At 36.3% G+C, this 13938-nt stretch overlaps 1 protein-coding gene across 5 annotated transcripts in view; it reads left to right on the top strand.

Annotated features, from left to right (window-relative positions):
* Window positions 1–13938, top strand: part of COP1 (COP1 E3 ubiquitin ligase) — a 132254-nt gene that overhangs the window by 79925 nt on the left and 38391 nt on the right. For all 5 annotated transcript variants that reach the window (XR_015798332.1, XM_088153207.1, XM_088153206.1 and 2 more), the window contains exon 16: window positions 10903–11020. Coding sequence is in view for 4 of the 5 variants with exons in the window: in XM_088153207.1 (XP_088009333.1) it covers window positions 10903–11020 (118 nt within the window). In the remaining variant the exon portion in view is untranslated. The remainder of the gene's footprint in view (window positions 1–10902; window positions 11021–13938) is intronic.

The following is a 13938-nucleotide window of genomic DNA, read 5'->3' as shown; positions in this document are numbered from 1 at the left end:
CTCAGCTAGGAAATGGGTTCAGAACTCAGTGCCCTGTTCCAATCAAATGTTGCATTTTTCAACCTGTTAGAATGGTTCTCCGTACTTGTCCTTTTGTTTACTTCCAAGTTAATTGTGTAGGAAACTTCTGTTTCTACAGGCTGTTGGGGCTGCACACTTACAGGAGCAATTGTATTGTTATAAGCTAGACCTTCACATTTCCATTTGGTCTTGTCTGAGGCTACGTGTAACTGTGCTCCTCTTTGTGTACTGTCATTCTATATCAGCTAACAAAAGAAATTCAGGTCAGCCATTTCAGCTGTGAGACTATATCATTCTGGTCCACAATAATCCATCTAGGCACTCCCAGTTGGCAGTACATCTCATTCCATCAGAGGAGTCACCACATCAGTAGTTTTATTATTTGCCTTCTCATAGCAGCGGAAGGTTACAGCATTTTTTTCTTTTGTTGGAGGATAAACTTGAAGATATTGAGCTCTGACATGTGTAAATTCCAGTACTGGTCAAGGACAGCAGAAGTACCTGATGAATAATTTCTCTTTCTTCTGCAAATTTTTGCCAAATTCATAGTGAAGTTAATGGCTACAGCTGTGTTCAACAACTCTCAGAATATAAGAAAACTCTGCTATTTCATAAGCAGATACTATTTAATTCTCGGTTACGGAAATTAGAATGAGTTTTGATTTCTGTGTATAAATTAAAACACCAGTTTTTCTGCTAATAAACGGTTTATATGAAGAAAACTATTTTCAAACTACCTTGCATTCAGCTTTTTCATCTTAGCTGATTAAATTTTTGAATGAGATTAGTTGTATGTATTCAGTAGAAATTTATTTAATAGAGCTTTTACAAGCAGTTCCATGAAAAAAATTAGATCAATAAAAAAGTCCGTGATGTGTGAAGTCTGATTCGCATCACTTGATGAATGTCATCTTTAACCTCAGGCTATAGGGAAGCTATTTAATACAAAAGTTTAAAAGCCTGCCTGGTATTCGCTTTTAGGCTACTATTCCTCTTGGTCTATCTTGCAGATTCACAGATAAATTGTATTATTAGACATCCATTTAAAAATAATGCAGTAAACTGCTGATAGGGAGTTGTGCATTAACAAGTTTGATTGCAGGGTCACGTCTTCGTCCCACAGAAGATGAGTAGAAAAAATTACCTATCAAAAATGTATTTTTTAATACTTACCAACTAAATATGTGGATCGTACAATTCTTGGAGAGGATCTAAATCAGGCCCAAGGTGTGTGAAAAAGTATTTATCCCCCTTTAGTTCCCCCCCTTCCATTTTTACAAATCTTTCCTACTTCTTTTTTTAAATAATTTTTTAAAATATTTTTTATCCCACTTTTATTATTTTTATAAATAACTCAAGGCAGCAAACATACCTTTGTCTTCTTATTTTCCCTATAGCAACAACCCTGTGAGGTGGGCTGGGCTGAGAGAGAGGGACTGGCCCAAAGTCACCCAGCCAGCTGTCATGCCTAAGGCGGGACTAGAACTCATACCCTCCTGGTTTCTAGCCTGGTGCCAGAACCACTAGACCAAACTGGCTCTCTATCATCTTATTAATTTTATTGAAGTTTTTAGTAAACATAGTAAAAACTAGTACAAACTAAACTAGAAGGAAAAAGAAAAGTAAAAGAAAAGTTCAGAAGGTGCAGGGAAAAGAAAAGAAAAAAAAGTAGAAGAAAAAAGAAACAAGTAACAAAGACAATAATAAAGAAGTGGCTTCTAACCTTCATCACACTGAGCATAAGCTAATATAGTAACTTTTCATCCTCTTAAAATTACAGATAAAAAGCCTCTTCTTCCATAGACTAACTTTTATCTATGCACAATCTACAAATTGTCATCTTTTCAGTCTGGTTCAGCAAAAAGTCTGTTAGGTGTTACCAGAAATATCAAACAAACAGTTTATCCCTGATTAAGTAGTCCATCTTTATATTCCTTCTTTTTGCTCTTCACAGTCTTGACCTTTAAATCATTCCAATGGCACTGCAGGATTTGATCTTTCATCAATCTTTGGCATTCAAAAGGAGTCTCCAAAGCTTTCACCAGCCTACTTTGTAAATCCCATAAAGAGGCAACTTCATGTTATTGGTTCTTGGAAATTTGGCATGTACAGTATAAGGACTGAGATTTTAACATGTGTTCTGATTGCTTTGCTTATCTCTGTAAGGATTCATAGCAGATTTTCTCCATTGGTAGAGATAAATTACTATGTAAATGATAGAAGGTATAGGTCCAATGTTCCTTTGAGCGTTTGAGGTAGAATAAATGTGATCAAGATCAATTTAACTCTGAGGATGAATTATATATTTAATTCGTTAATAATTAATTAGACTTCTTATTTTTATTTTTGTTCATTGTATAGACTAAAATTACCTGAGGTGGAAGTGATTTTCTACATTTTCAAATTTATCATTGGTCCTCTCTTTGAGCTTCAGTTCCTGGATGGAAGAAAAAGTTCAGATTTTGGTCCTTCATTTAAGTTTAGCCAGCAGTTTTTAAAAGAATAGGTAGTTGGGAGTTTACAAATAAGAGGGCAAACAGGAATGGAGGAGTTTCATGAGGGAGGACCAAACTGATTTCCCACCTTTACAATGAAGCATTAAATGTGTGAGAGAGAAAGAGACAGCAAGCAAGCAAGCATTATATTGTGATAGGATTTGGATGTCAGACTTCCTCACAAGTCAGTAAACTCACTTTAATGCTTCATTTGTGAAGGTGGGAAGTCAGTTTGGTCCTCCCTCATGAAACCCCTCCGCTCCAGTCAGAGATGAGGAATTTTGAACGGTTTTGTCAAACCATTTTTGGAATTGTTAATTTTTTCTTTCCTTTTTCGTTTAATTTTGATGTTATATAATTTTGCTAATTCTCTGTAATTTTGCCTTTTTATTCTAATTATCTTGATGCATTTTTTAAAAATCGATGGAACAGTTCTGTGCGTGTGGAATGAGTACAGTACTTTCTGCCACACCACATGTTGCAACCTCTGGAGTCTTGGGAGTTGGGTGATAGGGATATTTTATACATACATACACAAACACACATACAGAAAAATAAAAGTATAATGCATAGAAAATAATGTATCATTGTTATTAATATTTAATATGTTCGTATGACCAGATGTATTCGGAATAATATGAGTAGAAATTCATAGATAGATAGATAGAATTCAATGTTGTTTTATTATTTAGGTGAACGCTTTAATTCATCATGTTAAAAATAAGGAGATGAACCATGACAGTTTGTGTGATTACACATGCATGCTGCTAACACATTGTATAACTTACTGACAATACACTCTATTTGTATAGGCATATACAACTTGAGCAAATGCATCATTCAGTGTGCATACTGCAGTTTCATTAAAGTATTGTTATTCTTCCCTTTAAAAAAAAGTTGCAAAATTAATCTGAAAGCAGCAAAAACTTTCCCCAAGTTTTTGAGGAAAAATCCAGGATGAGCCCGGCAGAGATCTCATTAGCTCTGTCTACTAGACTTTAAAGAGATATTTTATTATAATTGTTCCATCGTGGATATTTCTTGGTCATCTTAAAGAAAGAACTGATGAAAAAGTCTGGGTATGATAACTGTACTGACAGGATTCCAAAGCATTGTTATGATTGCTGGAAAACATCCCATTTGTCCTGCATTTAAAAGTGTACATACACATTGTTTTGAAGAGGTATTGTCAAATTTGTTTGGCAAGGTAATATTAAGGTTGGAGAAGGGGAAATTTGTGGCAGAGAGAGAAAAGTGTGTTACCTATCCCTGTTCCCCTTCTTGTTTCAATTGTTCCCCGAAGGAGATAATCTAACATAGCTGTGAATAAGACACAAATAATTTGGAAGCATGTGTAAGGGACAGTATGTTTGAAGGGAAAGGAATAAGCACCTCCATCTTACCCTCTGCAAATGCTGTCCTCTAAGCACCCCATTACTATCACAGTGTGAACTTGGGATTGTAACTCTTCGTCCTATAACATGTGTTATGGTCTTATGTTTAATGCAACCTGGCTGGAGCTAACAAGAAGGGTAGTCTGGAAAGCAGTAGTGGGGCACTCAAGAGCTCTTTGGGAGGAACAGCAGTTTAGAAATAAATTAAGTAAATAAATTGAAATAAAACAATAGTTATAACTGCTGAGTACATAATAGTTTTATGTACTCAAACTCTTCCTAGTTCCATTGGTTGGAAGTGCAACTGCCAATCATATTAGAAAATACTAGAAGGAATGCAATGGTCATAATTAGCATAAACAGGTGCTTAATGTTCATATGTCCACATTGCTCAAGTTACTCTGCTTCCCAAGCTAGATCAAGCAATATACTTCCTTTCTATAATATGGTACTAATGAAGAACTTTTCCACTGCTTTTAAATTGCCCATAGTGGTACAAGAAGAATTTGTGGGGTAGGGGAGTTAGAGATACTGTCCAGTAAATGAAAGTAAATTCATTTACTTCGCTTATTACTTAAGTAAAATTCGATAGGGAACCTTCATTTGAGAAAAGAGTGTATTATAACAGACCTTAATAATATTTTGCCTATATTTTCTCATGCAGTTATTAATGTTAGAAGAGTAGCAACTTTCCTAAACTAAAACTGCTTACACCTGTTTAATAGCTCTCCATTGCCTGTATTCTAGTACATTCAGCACATGGAACATTCAAATATTATTCCAGGCAGGTTACTAATAGTCATTCTTTGTATTGGAGCTGACATGACTTCTTTAATTATTGATAAAATAGTTGTAACTTTTCATCTATTTGATGTTTATTTGACATAAATTGCTGCCACTTTTCTACTATTACTTTTTTTCCAAGGCAGAAATGTTCTGATTACTAGTCTCCATATGAATAAAGCAGAGGAGAATAAGAAGCAAGGCCAGTTGTCAAAGTATAAGGAGAAAACCTCTTCCAGTGAAGTTAACAGGCTTCTGGGGATATTTTTATTCAGTCAAGTTGCTATTTCAGAGAATTATCAATATCTAAGGCAGATATAAATCAAATCAAACCAATCTTTATTATGTTCATAGACCAGCAGAGGCTAATATAAACATTGGTTTAATGTGCTTCAAAATGTTTTAGTGCTCCCCACCCTGAAAATATTTGCTGCCTGTGATCTAGATTATCAAGAGAATATTGACAGGTTTGAATGTAGTTTGAGTAAAGATGATATTACACAGACAAAACTAATACAATCTACATAGGATAAAAATACATAAAAAGAAAAAAAGATTTTTTTAAATAAAGAAGTGCAGAAAAAGAAAAGATAGACGAAACCTCCCCCTTCATCCCCAGCAAGTATAATCAACATTAGCAACTTATCACCATCTCTTAGAATAAAACCAACCATCTCTTCATCCCATATCTCACCCCATTCTCTATAAACAAATCTTTAAACCTCATCACTCCATCTTAATCAGCAAAAGTCCATTAAGAGTGATCAGAAATAACAACATAATTATTACAAACTATATCCAATAAACCTACTTTGAATCCTTCCTTCTACATTTATATCTCATTTTCTACTTTAACAAATCCCCCTTATCTCTTCTTTTCAGATAAGCAAAACCTTTAAAATCATCATCTGATCCTGGTCAGCAAAAATCCATTAAACAGTACCAAAGATAGCAACCCATTTATTTTATTCTTGATCAAATAAACCAATTTTGTATTCTTTCCCCTTTCTCCCAACAATCCTTAGACCTCTCAAATAATACCTAACATTTGCTTTCTTTTCATGCTCTTTTTGTCTCCTCTTCCAAAATCATTGGCACTTTTAACAAACCCCTTTTGTACGTCCAGTATAAAAAGGTTTTCCACCTCACTGTTCATATGCTCACTGTCTCTTCTCACAAAATTGTTAACAACTTCAACAAGTCTCTTTTGTAAATTCAATATAAAGAGGTTATTTACATCACTCTTCTGGTTTAGTATTTGGGTGTCTTTTTTAATTGTTAAGTCATTAGCTGATTTCATTTGTATATCCAATATTTCATCTTTTTCCATCTCTTTCTTATAGGCTATCATTTTTAAATCCACATTCAAATTGATTTCAGTTTTATTCGATGGAACTTGTTCCTCTTCAGTGACACCATCTAGTTTTTTTATCATAGCAGATAACTTTAAAATAATTTTTTGAGCCCAGTAGTCATAAATCTCTCTCATTGGATCCATTGATGTATTTATTTCCTTCTGGTGCCCTCTAGTGACCAACCTTCAAAGTCATCAGATATTTTTCCCCCAGATTTAAACATAGAAAGTTTCCCATGGGAAAGATTCTTATAGTTAATTTTAAACTTTTAATTAATTTAATTCAAGTCCATCTGGGCCCTTAATCCATTTAAAACTTTCTAAAATCAATACTGTAATCACCCTTTTGCTGTATATTCCAAAAACAAAACATTTTTTTTTTGCCAGACCTTAAACTTATAATTAAAACTTCTTTCTTAGAAGATTGAAAAAAAAACCCTCACCCAATGAATATGATCCAACTTGTGGTTCTGAAGGTTCTCAATCTTTAAAAAGCAGTAGGAAAAAAAAATCCAGAGTGATTCAGAAGTGAGGTTCGGTTGAACTTTGAGTCCATAGAGACTACATTGAGGGCTATGAGCTTGATGTAATCCTGCAACTCCCAGCTGTTTGCAAGCTGAACACAAAAATGTCTGTTTCTGCCGTCTACTCACAAAAAACAGGTGTTTGGGGTACATATGGGCAATCTCAAGATCTCTCCTTTCTCCAGAGAGATTTCAGTAGTCTGGATCTGGCACCCAGCTGCCATTTTCAGCCGTAATGTTTCTCACTCTCTGTGGGAAGTCAGTTCGCCATTTCCTCACTGGAAGCTCTCTCCTTGGTATGTTCTTGATTCTTAATATTATTGGAATTGTCTGTTTTTAGAGCATCTTAAATTGTATAGTCCAAGAGGGATAGGAAAGCCCTAAATGGTATCAGCTGTGACAATTTCAGTCCATCATAAATCATTTTGAGAAGCTACTGCAGTGATTGGAGTACCTGAGATTTTTATATTTCTTACTTACAGTAAATGCAATAAATTCTGTCGTCTTTACTAGATCATACGTTTATCTTGTTCAGTGGAAGATTCAAATGGTCTGTTGTGTATCAGTGTGGATGTAGTGTTTACAGTGTTTGACAGTCACAGGTTCTTATCCCCCCTCAACCATACAGATTCACTAGATAAATGGGTCAGTCATGCATACACAGTCTCTCTGTTCAACCTATCTTAGTAGGTGTTTGTGGGGAAAAACTGTGGGGAGAGAGTGATATGTATGCTGTTTTTAGCTCTTGAAGAAAAAGGCAAGAGAGAAATCTAACAAATAAATATAGTGAGTGAGATGAAATGTTTAACTAGGAAACATAGCAACCTGTTCAGGCACTAATTAATGCGATGGTCATTAAACTTGATGTAGCTACTCGAAAGTTGCAACTTTGGATGAATGAAAAAATAATGAAAGTTTAATTGGGCATGGAGACTACCTTCTAAAATAATAAATTATTGATTGACTAATTTAAGAGCCCAATAGCCATTCAGATAGTAAGCAGAACAGGAGGTGATTGATAGCATATGCTATGTGTGCTGGGCTGGAGCCATATGCCATCAAGATTACAGTTGTTTATTGCAGTATTTGGAGGGAGAATTCAAAGTTGCAAGCAGATGTTTTGTCTCACTTCATTTATTCCCCATACTTGTCATTCTTCCTGCCATAGATTAATATATTGTCCATATTATTTCAAAGGTGTTTTAAATATAGATTCTAGCTTTTCAGCTGAAAAGAAAGCATTGACAAATATTTTATTATTATTTTGCATTCAGATGTTATTAATAAAACCTCTTTCCAGAGAAATGTTCATTTTATTCTGCTGTAACTAGAATGTAAGAGTGAGTCTAATGAATATTAGACAAACAGATTTGTTGAGGCTGAAATGATCTAGAGACCACTTTGGTCACTTTGCAGCTGTTTAGAGAAACTTCTAGCATTGTCCCAAAAACTCCTATGCCCTTTTACAAATGTTGTTGTCTGAGTCTGTAGATCAGTTGCAAATTCACAGAATAGTTTTGGTGAGTCTTTACTCCTGCTGGTTGAGGAGACACATCTCATTCTGCAGTGTTATGTTGTGCAGTACCACTGCTGATCAAGCATTTATTTGAACACCTAGTACAGTAGATAGAATTTATTACATGGAAGCATCCTGAGAAATTAGGTGTAATTAGAAATAAACTAAGTTGGATCTCAAGCTGGTCAAGCATCTGCCTCCTCTTTACACTCTAACGGAAATATCCAGTAGTCCTATCATATTTATCTGTGGCAGTGTGAGCTCAATCAGGGCATCCTGAACAGTGAAGCACAGTCTATGTTGGTAGCTGATGCTGACAAGCTATTCCTGCCTGACTGCCGCCTTCATGTTGAAATTCACAGTGTACAACTATGAATTATGGTTGAAGTTTGGTTGGCCTGATAGCTGGTATTTAGCCATGCCTATCATAGCTACCCCTACCACATCTGCCATGTCAGTCAAGTCCAGTACCTTAGTGTAAAGCATCATTCACCTGTACCTGAACTCTCCAGCATGAGACATCCTTCAGCAAGGATGCTGGCAGATATCTGCTTGGGCTCAATCCACCAATGATGCAGGAAGAGCAACACCTGCATGCTGAATGTGGGGTACTGCAAGGCAGGGCAAACAAACCTGCTGAAGGGCTAGTCGGTCAGAGATAACATTTAAGTGATAGCTTGCATCACATCTGATGCCTTTGGACCATCCTTTCATTTGCCCACATAATTAATTCTGAAAAAATGAAGATATAAACTAGGGAGAGTCTACATTATGTTCCAATCTAATCATGATTAAGACATCAGAAAAATTTGAATCTGGCTTACCCAGCCATGTAATTAGTGGGTACTTGGCTGAGATTGGCAAATAACAATTATAACCAGGTGATAAGGCAGTGGTGGGGTATATTTAGCTTATAGTTTCCATCAGCCTCTAATTGGGGTGATAGGAATTGTTGGTCTCCAGGCAGGGGCTTCCTTGGGCTCAAATTCCTATCTTTTTTATCCTTCTCTGGGGACACAGACTCAGCAGCAAAATCCTTTTGCTGAGTCATCACTGAAGGCAAGCAGTTCTGCTTCTTTCCCTTCATCCTGTTGACACTGTGCATAGAGCTCGCTTGACAGAGGCTTGGTTGCCACTCAGCCTCCTACTACATTCTTGCTGGACACTGATTCTGTGAACCATGGAGCCAGGGTCCCTTCTCTGGTTACTGAGGTCAGCTGATATCATCAGCAGAGATGGAGATTGTCTGAATGCATTACAAACTGAAGTGCATCTCAGGCACTTCATCAAATAAAAACCTATAGGGGCTTTTCTTTTACACAGTAGTATTTCCTCCTGGGGTAACAAGAGGTAGTGATCTCTGGGAATCAGAACCAAGCCTAGGAGATCTATTAAAATCTATGGGAGTTAAGTTGGGGGGGGGGGTGGAGGACTTTGGTTTAGAGGGTGCCAGGCAGCATTTAACTCCTGGCAGATGTGGGAATGGCTTTGGGAGATGGGGAAGAGCCATAGCCAGGGGAACAGTGGGATAAGAGCTTAGCCCACAGAAGGAATATGGACATGGCAAACATCTTAGAAGGGACCCTCCCTATTTTCTTGGGCTGTAAATGTGACAGGGGAGAAAGGTACTTTCAGACTTACAAGATTCTGTTAATGTAACCTTACAATAAAGTAGAATTAGTTCATGTGGGCATGCTTCCTGTCTGGACTACCTCACAAGGCTGACAGCAATTGATTAAAAAAATGCTGGCAGCAGCAATGTTTTGAGAACTTAATTAGAAGGCCAGTCTTAGGTAGTTAGTGTTTATTTTCTCCCTGTTAATAGTTCTCTTCACAATTTAGTTGCTCATCTCTGAAAAAGGCTGGTCAAAAGATAAAGGGATAGGTGTGAGTATCTCTCTCTCTCTCTCATATACCTAAACAGGTATTTCTCTTTCCAAACAATAGTTCCCCACATTGCAGGTAGCCTTTGGGTTACAATCACTCATTCAGGGACTGTTTAAAGTTACAGTGGCACTGAACCGGGGGAACTTATGGCTAGTCCACAAAGTTGCAGCTGTGGCAGCATCCCCACAGTCATGTGATCACAATTTGGGCACTTGGCTCACAATTACAACAGTTGCAGCATCTCATGGTCACGATTGCCATTTGCAACCTTTCCTGCCAGGTTCCCACAAGCAAAATCAATGAAGAAGCCAGCAGGAGGTCACAATTTGTTCCTGCTCCTGCCACTTTTTTCCGTGCCTGCACTCCGTAGCACCTGCCCACGGCACCCACTTGTGCCCCGTAGCATCTGCCCCATGGCACCTGCCCATGCTCCGTAGTACCTGCTTGTGGCACCTGCCCACCTACCCGCTGATGTTCCATAGCACCTGCCTGCCCACCCACCCATGTTCTGTAGCGCCTGCCAATGGCACCTGCATGCCCGCCCATGGCATCTGCTCGCCCACCCGTAGCTATCACCCACCAGCCTACTTGCCTGGAACTCCCACCTTTTCCCACATCGCAGTCACATGTGGTCCTTGCTTAATGGCCCACACAGTTCTGGGGTTATGTAGCACTTTCAGAAAAATGGTGTAACAGTTGTGGAGCTATAATCTGGACTTCTTTCTTTTATGCGAAGAAATGTGTATTTCTCGTAATTAGGCAGGAAGAATTAGAAAGATGTCTTGTTTGATAATTAGAATAAATGGGAAATAGAGCCCCAGGGAGAACCCCCCCCCCACAAACTAAGTAGCCTTATGTTCAATCTGTCTCTGCATTATTCTCTATCTTGACTTGACTAATATCCTTGTTTTTTTACATCTCTCCAAAGATCACTGTGTCCATTACTATGATCTTCGGAACACTAAACAGCCCATTATGGTCTTCAAAGGGCACCGCAAAGCTGTTTCATATGCAAAATTTGTTAGTGGAGAAGAAATAGTCTCTGCGTAAGTATTGTAAAAAGCTTCTACACTTGCTGATTCTTGGTGAATTTCAAAAACTCAGTGTTTATGAGTGGGATTGTATGTACATACTATGTGTTTGTGTGAACTGTCAGCTTGCACAGCAGATTCTAGTACTTTTGTTATAACAAAAATAGAAAACTGTTTCTCGCTTCCTTTGGCTCCACAGCATCTCATTAGTGCTGAAGAGCCTAAGAAAGATACAGATATGTGGCTACTTGTTTTTTTTTTTTTAATTTTTTTTTTTTTACAACAAACACAAACAAACAATAACATAAAAAGCATTAAAAAAACCATCTTCCATTTTAAACCGTGTGTCAGCCAGTTACCAATCATTTGTGCCATCCTTTCATAATCTTCACTCATCATTTATATAGAATCTCATGTCATCTATCCAACACATATTTATATATTTATCAATTATCAATTATTATTCATTTGTTACTAGTCTATAACACCAGCTTTCATAATAGGATTTATATCATTTTTATCCATTGATTATATATATATATATATATAATAATTTATATCAGTTTGTCAAGTTTCTATTATATAATTTGCTGATCTATTACATTACTATATCTTTTCATCCAACCATTGATAAAACAAATCCCATATCATATAGAATTGTTTATCTTCTTGCTCTCTAATTTCAAATGTTAATTTACTCATCTCTGCACATTCCATAATTTTCTTAATGACTTCCTCCTGCATAGGTACTTTTTCATTTTTCCAATTTTTAGCAAATACAATTCTAGCCGCTGTCAGAACATTTACAATCAAATATTTCAGTTCTTTACTATATGTTTCAGGTATAATTCCTAATAGGAATGTCTCTGGTTTAAAGTCTATATGTTGTTTTATCATTTTTTCCAACCATGTGTGGATTTTAATCCAATATCTTTTAGCTTCTGGGCATGTCCACCACATATGGTAGTATGTACCGGGCTTCTGATGACACTTCCAACATTTATCAGACTTGTTCTTGTACATTCTCGCAATCCTTGCTGGAGGTAAATGCCACCTGTAAAACATCTTATACAAGTTTTCTTTATATGCAGTTGACATTATCATTTTATAGTTTTGAGACCATAATTTTTGCCACTTCTCTAAATCAATTCCGTATCCAAAATTTTTCCCCCATGCGATCATTGTATCTTTAACCTGTTCTTCCTCCATCTTAAATTCTAGTAAATGTCCATAAAGTTTTTTAATCACCTTTTCATCAGTACCCATCAAAATTTTGTCTAAAACAGTCAGCTCATCATAAATACCTTCTGCTTTAAAATCTTTATCGAATCTAGATTGTATTTGCAAATATGAGAACCAGTTCATTTTTATACCTTGTTCTTCCAACGCTTGCATAGTTTTAAGTTCACCCTTTTCATTCAATATCTCAGTATATCTAACTGTTTGTTCCTTTTTATATGTTATTGAATAAGAAAAGGCTTCAATAGTGGATATCCATCGTGGAACTTTTAAATAATATTGTCTTCTTGTCTTCTCCCAGTTTAAAAACAATGCCTCTCGAATATAGTGCCTTCTAAAGTAGCCCTGTGTTTTCGTTCCCTTATACCATAAGAAAGCATGCCAGCCCAACAACAGGTCATGTCCCTCTAAGGTCAATAGTCTATTATTTCTTAAAGTTATCCAGCCCTTTACCCACATCAGATTTGTCGCCTGGTAGTATAATTCCCAGTTAGGCAAGGCAAACCCACCTCTTACTCTTGCATCTTGTAGTAATTTAAGCTTTATTTTTACCTTTTTACCCTGCCAGATGTATTTCAATACAATTTTATTTAAATCATCAAAAAACTCTTTCCCTAAACGAATTGGAATTGTCTGGAATAGATATAACATCCTAGGCAATATATTCATCTTAATAGTGGATATTCTCCCAATCATTGATAATTGTAAATTCTCCCATTTTGTCAGATCTATTGCAATCTGTCGTTTAAGTTTAACATAATTATCCTCCTTCAATGTACTACATCTTGGTGTAATATATATCCCTAGGTATTTAACCCTGTTTGTGACCTGTATTTCCAAGACTTCTTCCAATTCTTTCTTTTGCCTTGCTAGCATATTCTTTGTTAATATCTTTGTTTTATCTTTGTTTATTTTTAATCCTGCTACTTTTCCATATTCTTCTATCTTTTCAATTAATTTAGTGGCTACTTGTTTTTTGTTTGCATAGTTCTTATTCTGTTCAGCAACACTTTTAGAAGGAGTAGCTGACAGCATACTGAAACAAATGCCTAGTTCTGTGAAGACTTAAATTCACATTTCTCTTTGTACAGATAGTATAGTAATCACTGAAGAAGAGATAATATTTGTATTCATTATTTTTCTGAAAGGTAGATTCTTTTACTTGCAGATGTTCTGAGAATTGTAGGAGTGCCCTCATGTGGTAACATACAACCTGAGATTTTGCTGCATTTGCAGAGTTGAACTTTGGAGGCTTAGGCAGGAATCATTTGATCAAATTAACAAGTAAACAATTAGAGATTGGCAGAAGACAACTTGTGTAATGATTAGAATAAATTTGGATTTAAAAATACTCCAGGCAAAATCTTACCCTTTACTTCAACCTAAACGTTAGTTGTTATCTTCTCTTTTTTTCCTCACATCTGTAAATATTAATTGTGTACTGGAACTTAGCAGATTTTGAACCCAGGGTGCTGATTTTGATTTTTAAAAATTTCCTGCTAAGGATAAAGGTACTTGCCAGGAAATCTCTGCATCTCAAGTAGAAGCCAAGAGCATTCTTCAGGATTGCATCCCCAATCATAAGCCTAGAAAAGAGAGGTGACCTTGATTACAGATTGTTTGCTATAGTCAGATAGGGCATTCCATATCTTAGATCAGTTTTTTCCAACTGATTAACTGTTAAAGTGAGGTTA

Source organism: Python bivittatus, unplaced genomic scaffold (genome assembly GCF_059951505.1).
Source record: "Python bivittatus isolate LINGU-HERP-01145 unplaced genomic scaffold, Pbiv_v1 ctg000700_np1212, whole genome shotgun sequence".
NCBI classification, from domain to species: Eukaryota; Metazoa; Chordata; class Lepidosauria; order Squamata; family Pythonidae; genus Python; species Python bivittatus.
The sequence above is the reverse complement of the archived record's forward strand: the minus strand, read 5'-3'. Positions and strand labels throughout refer to the sequence as shown.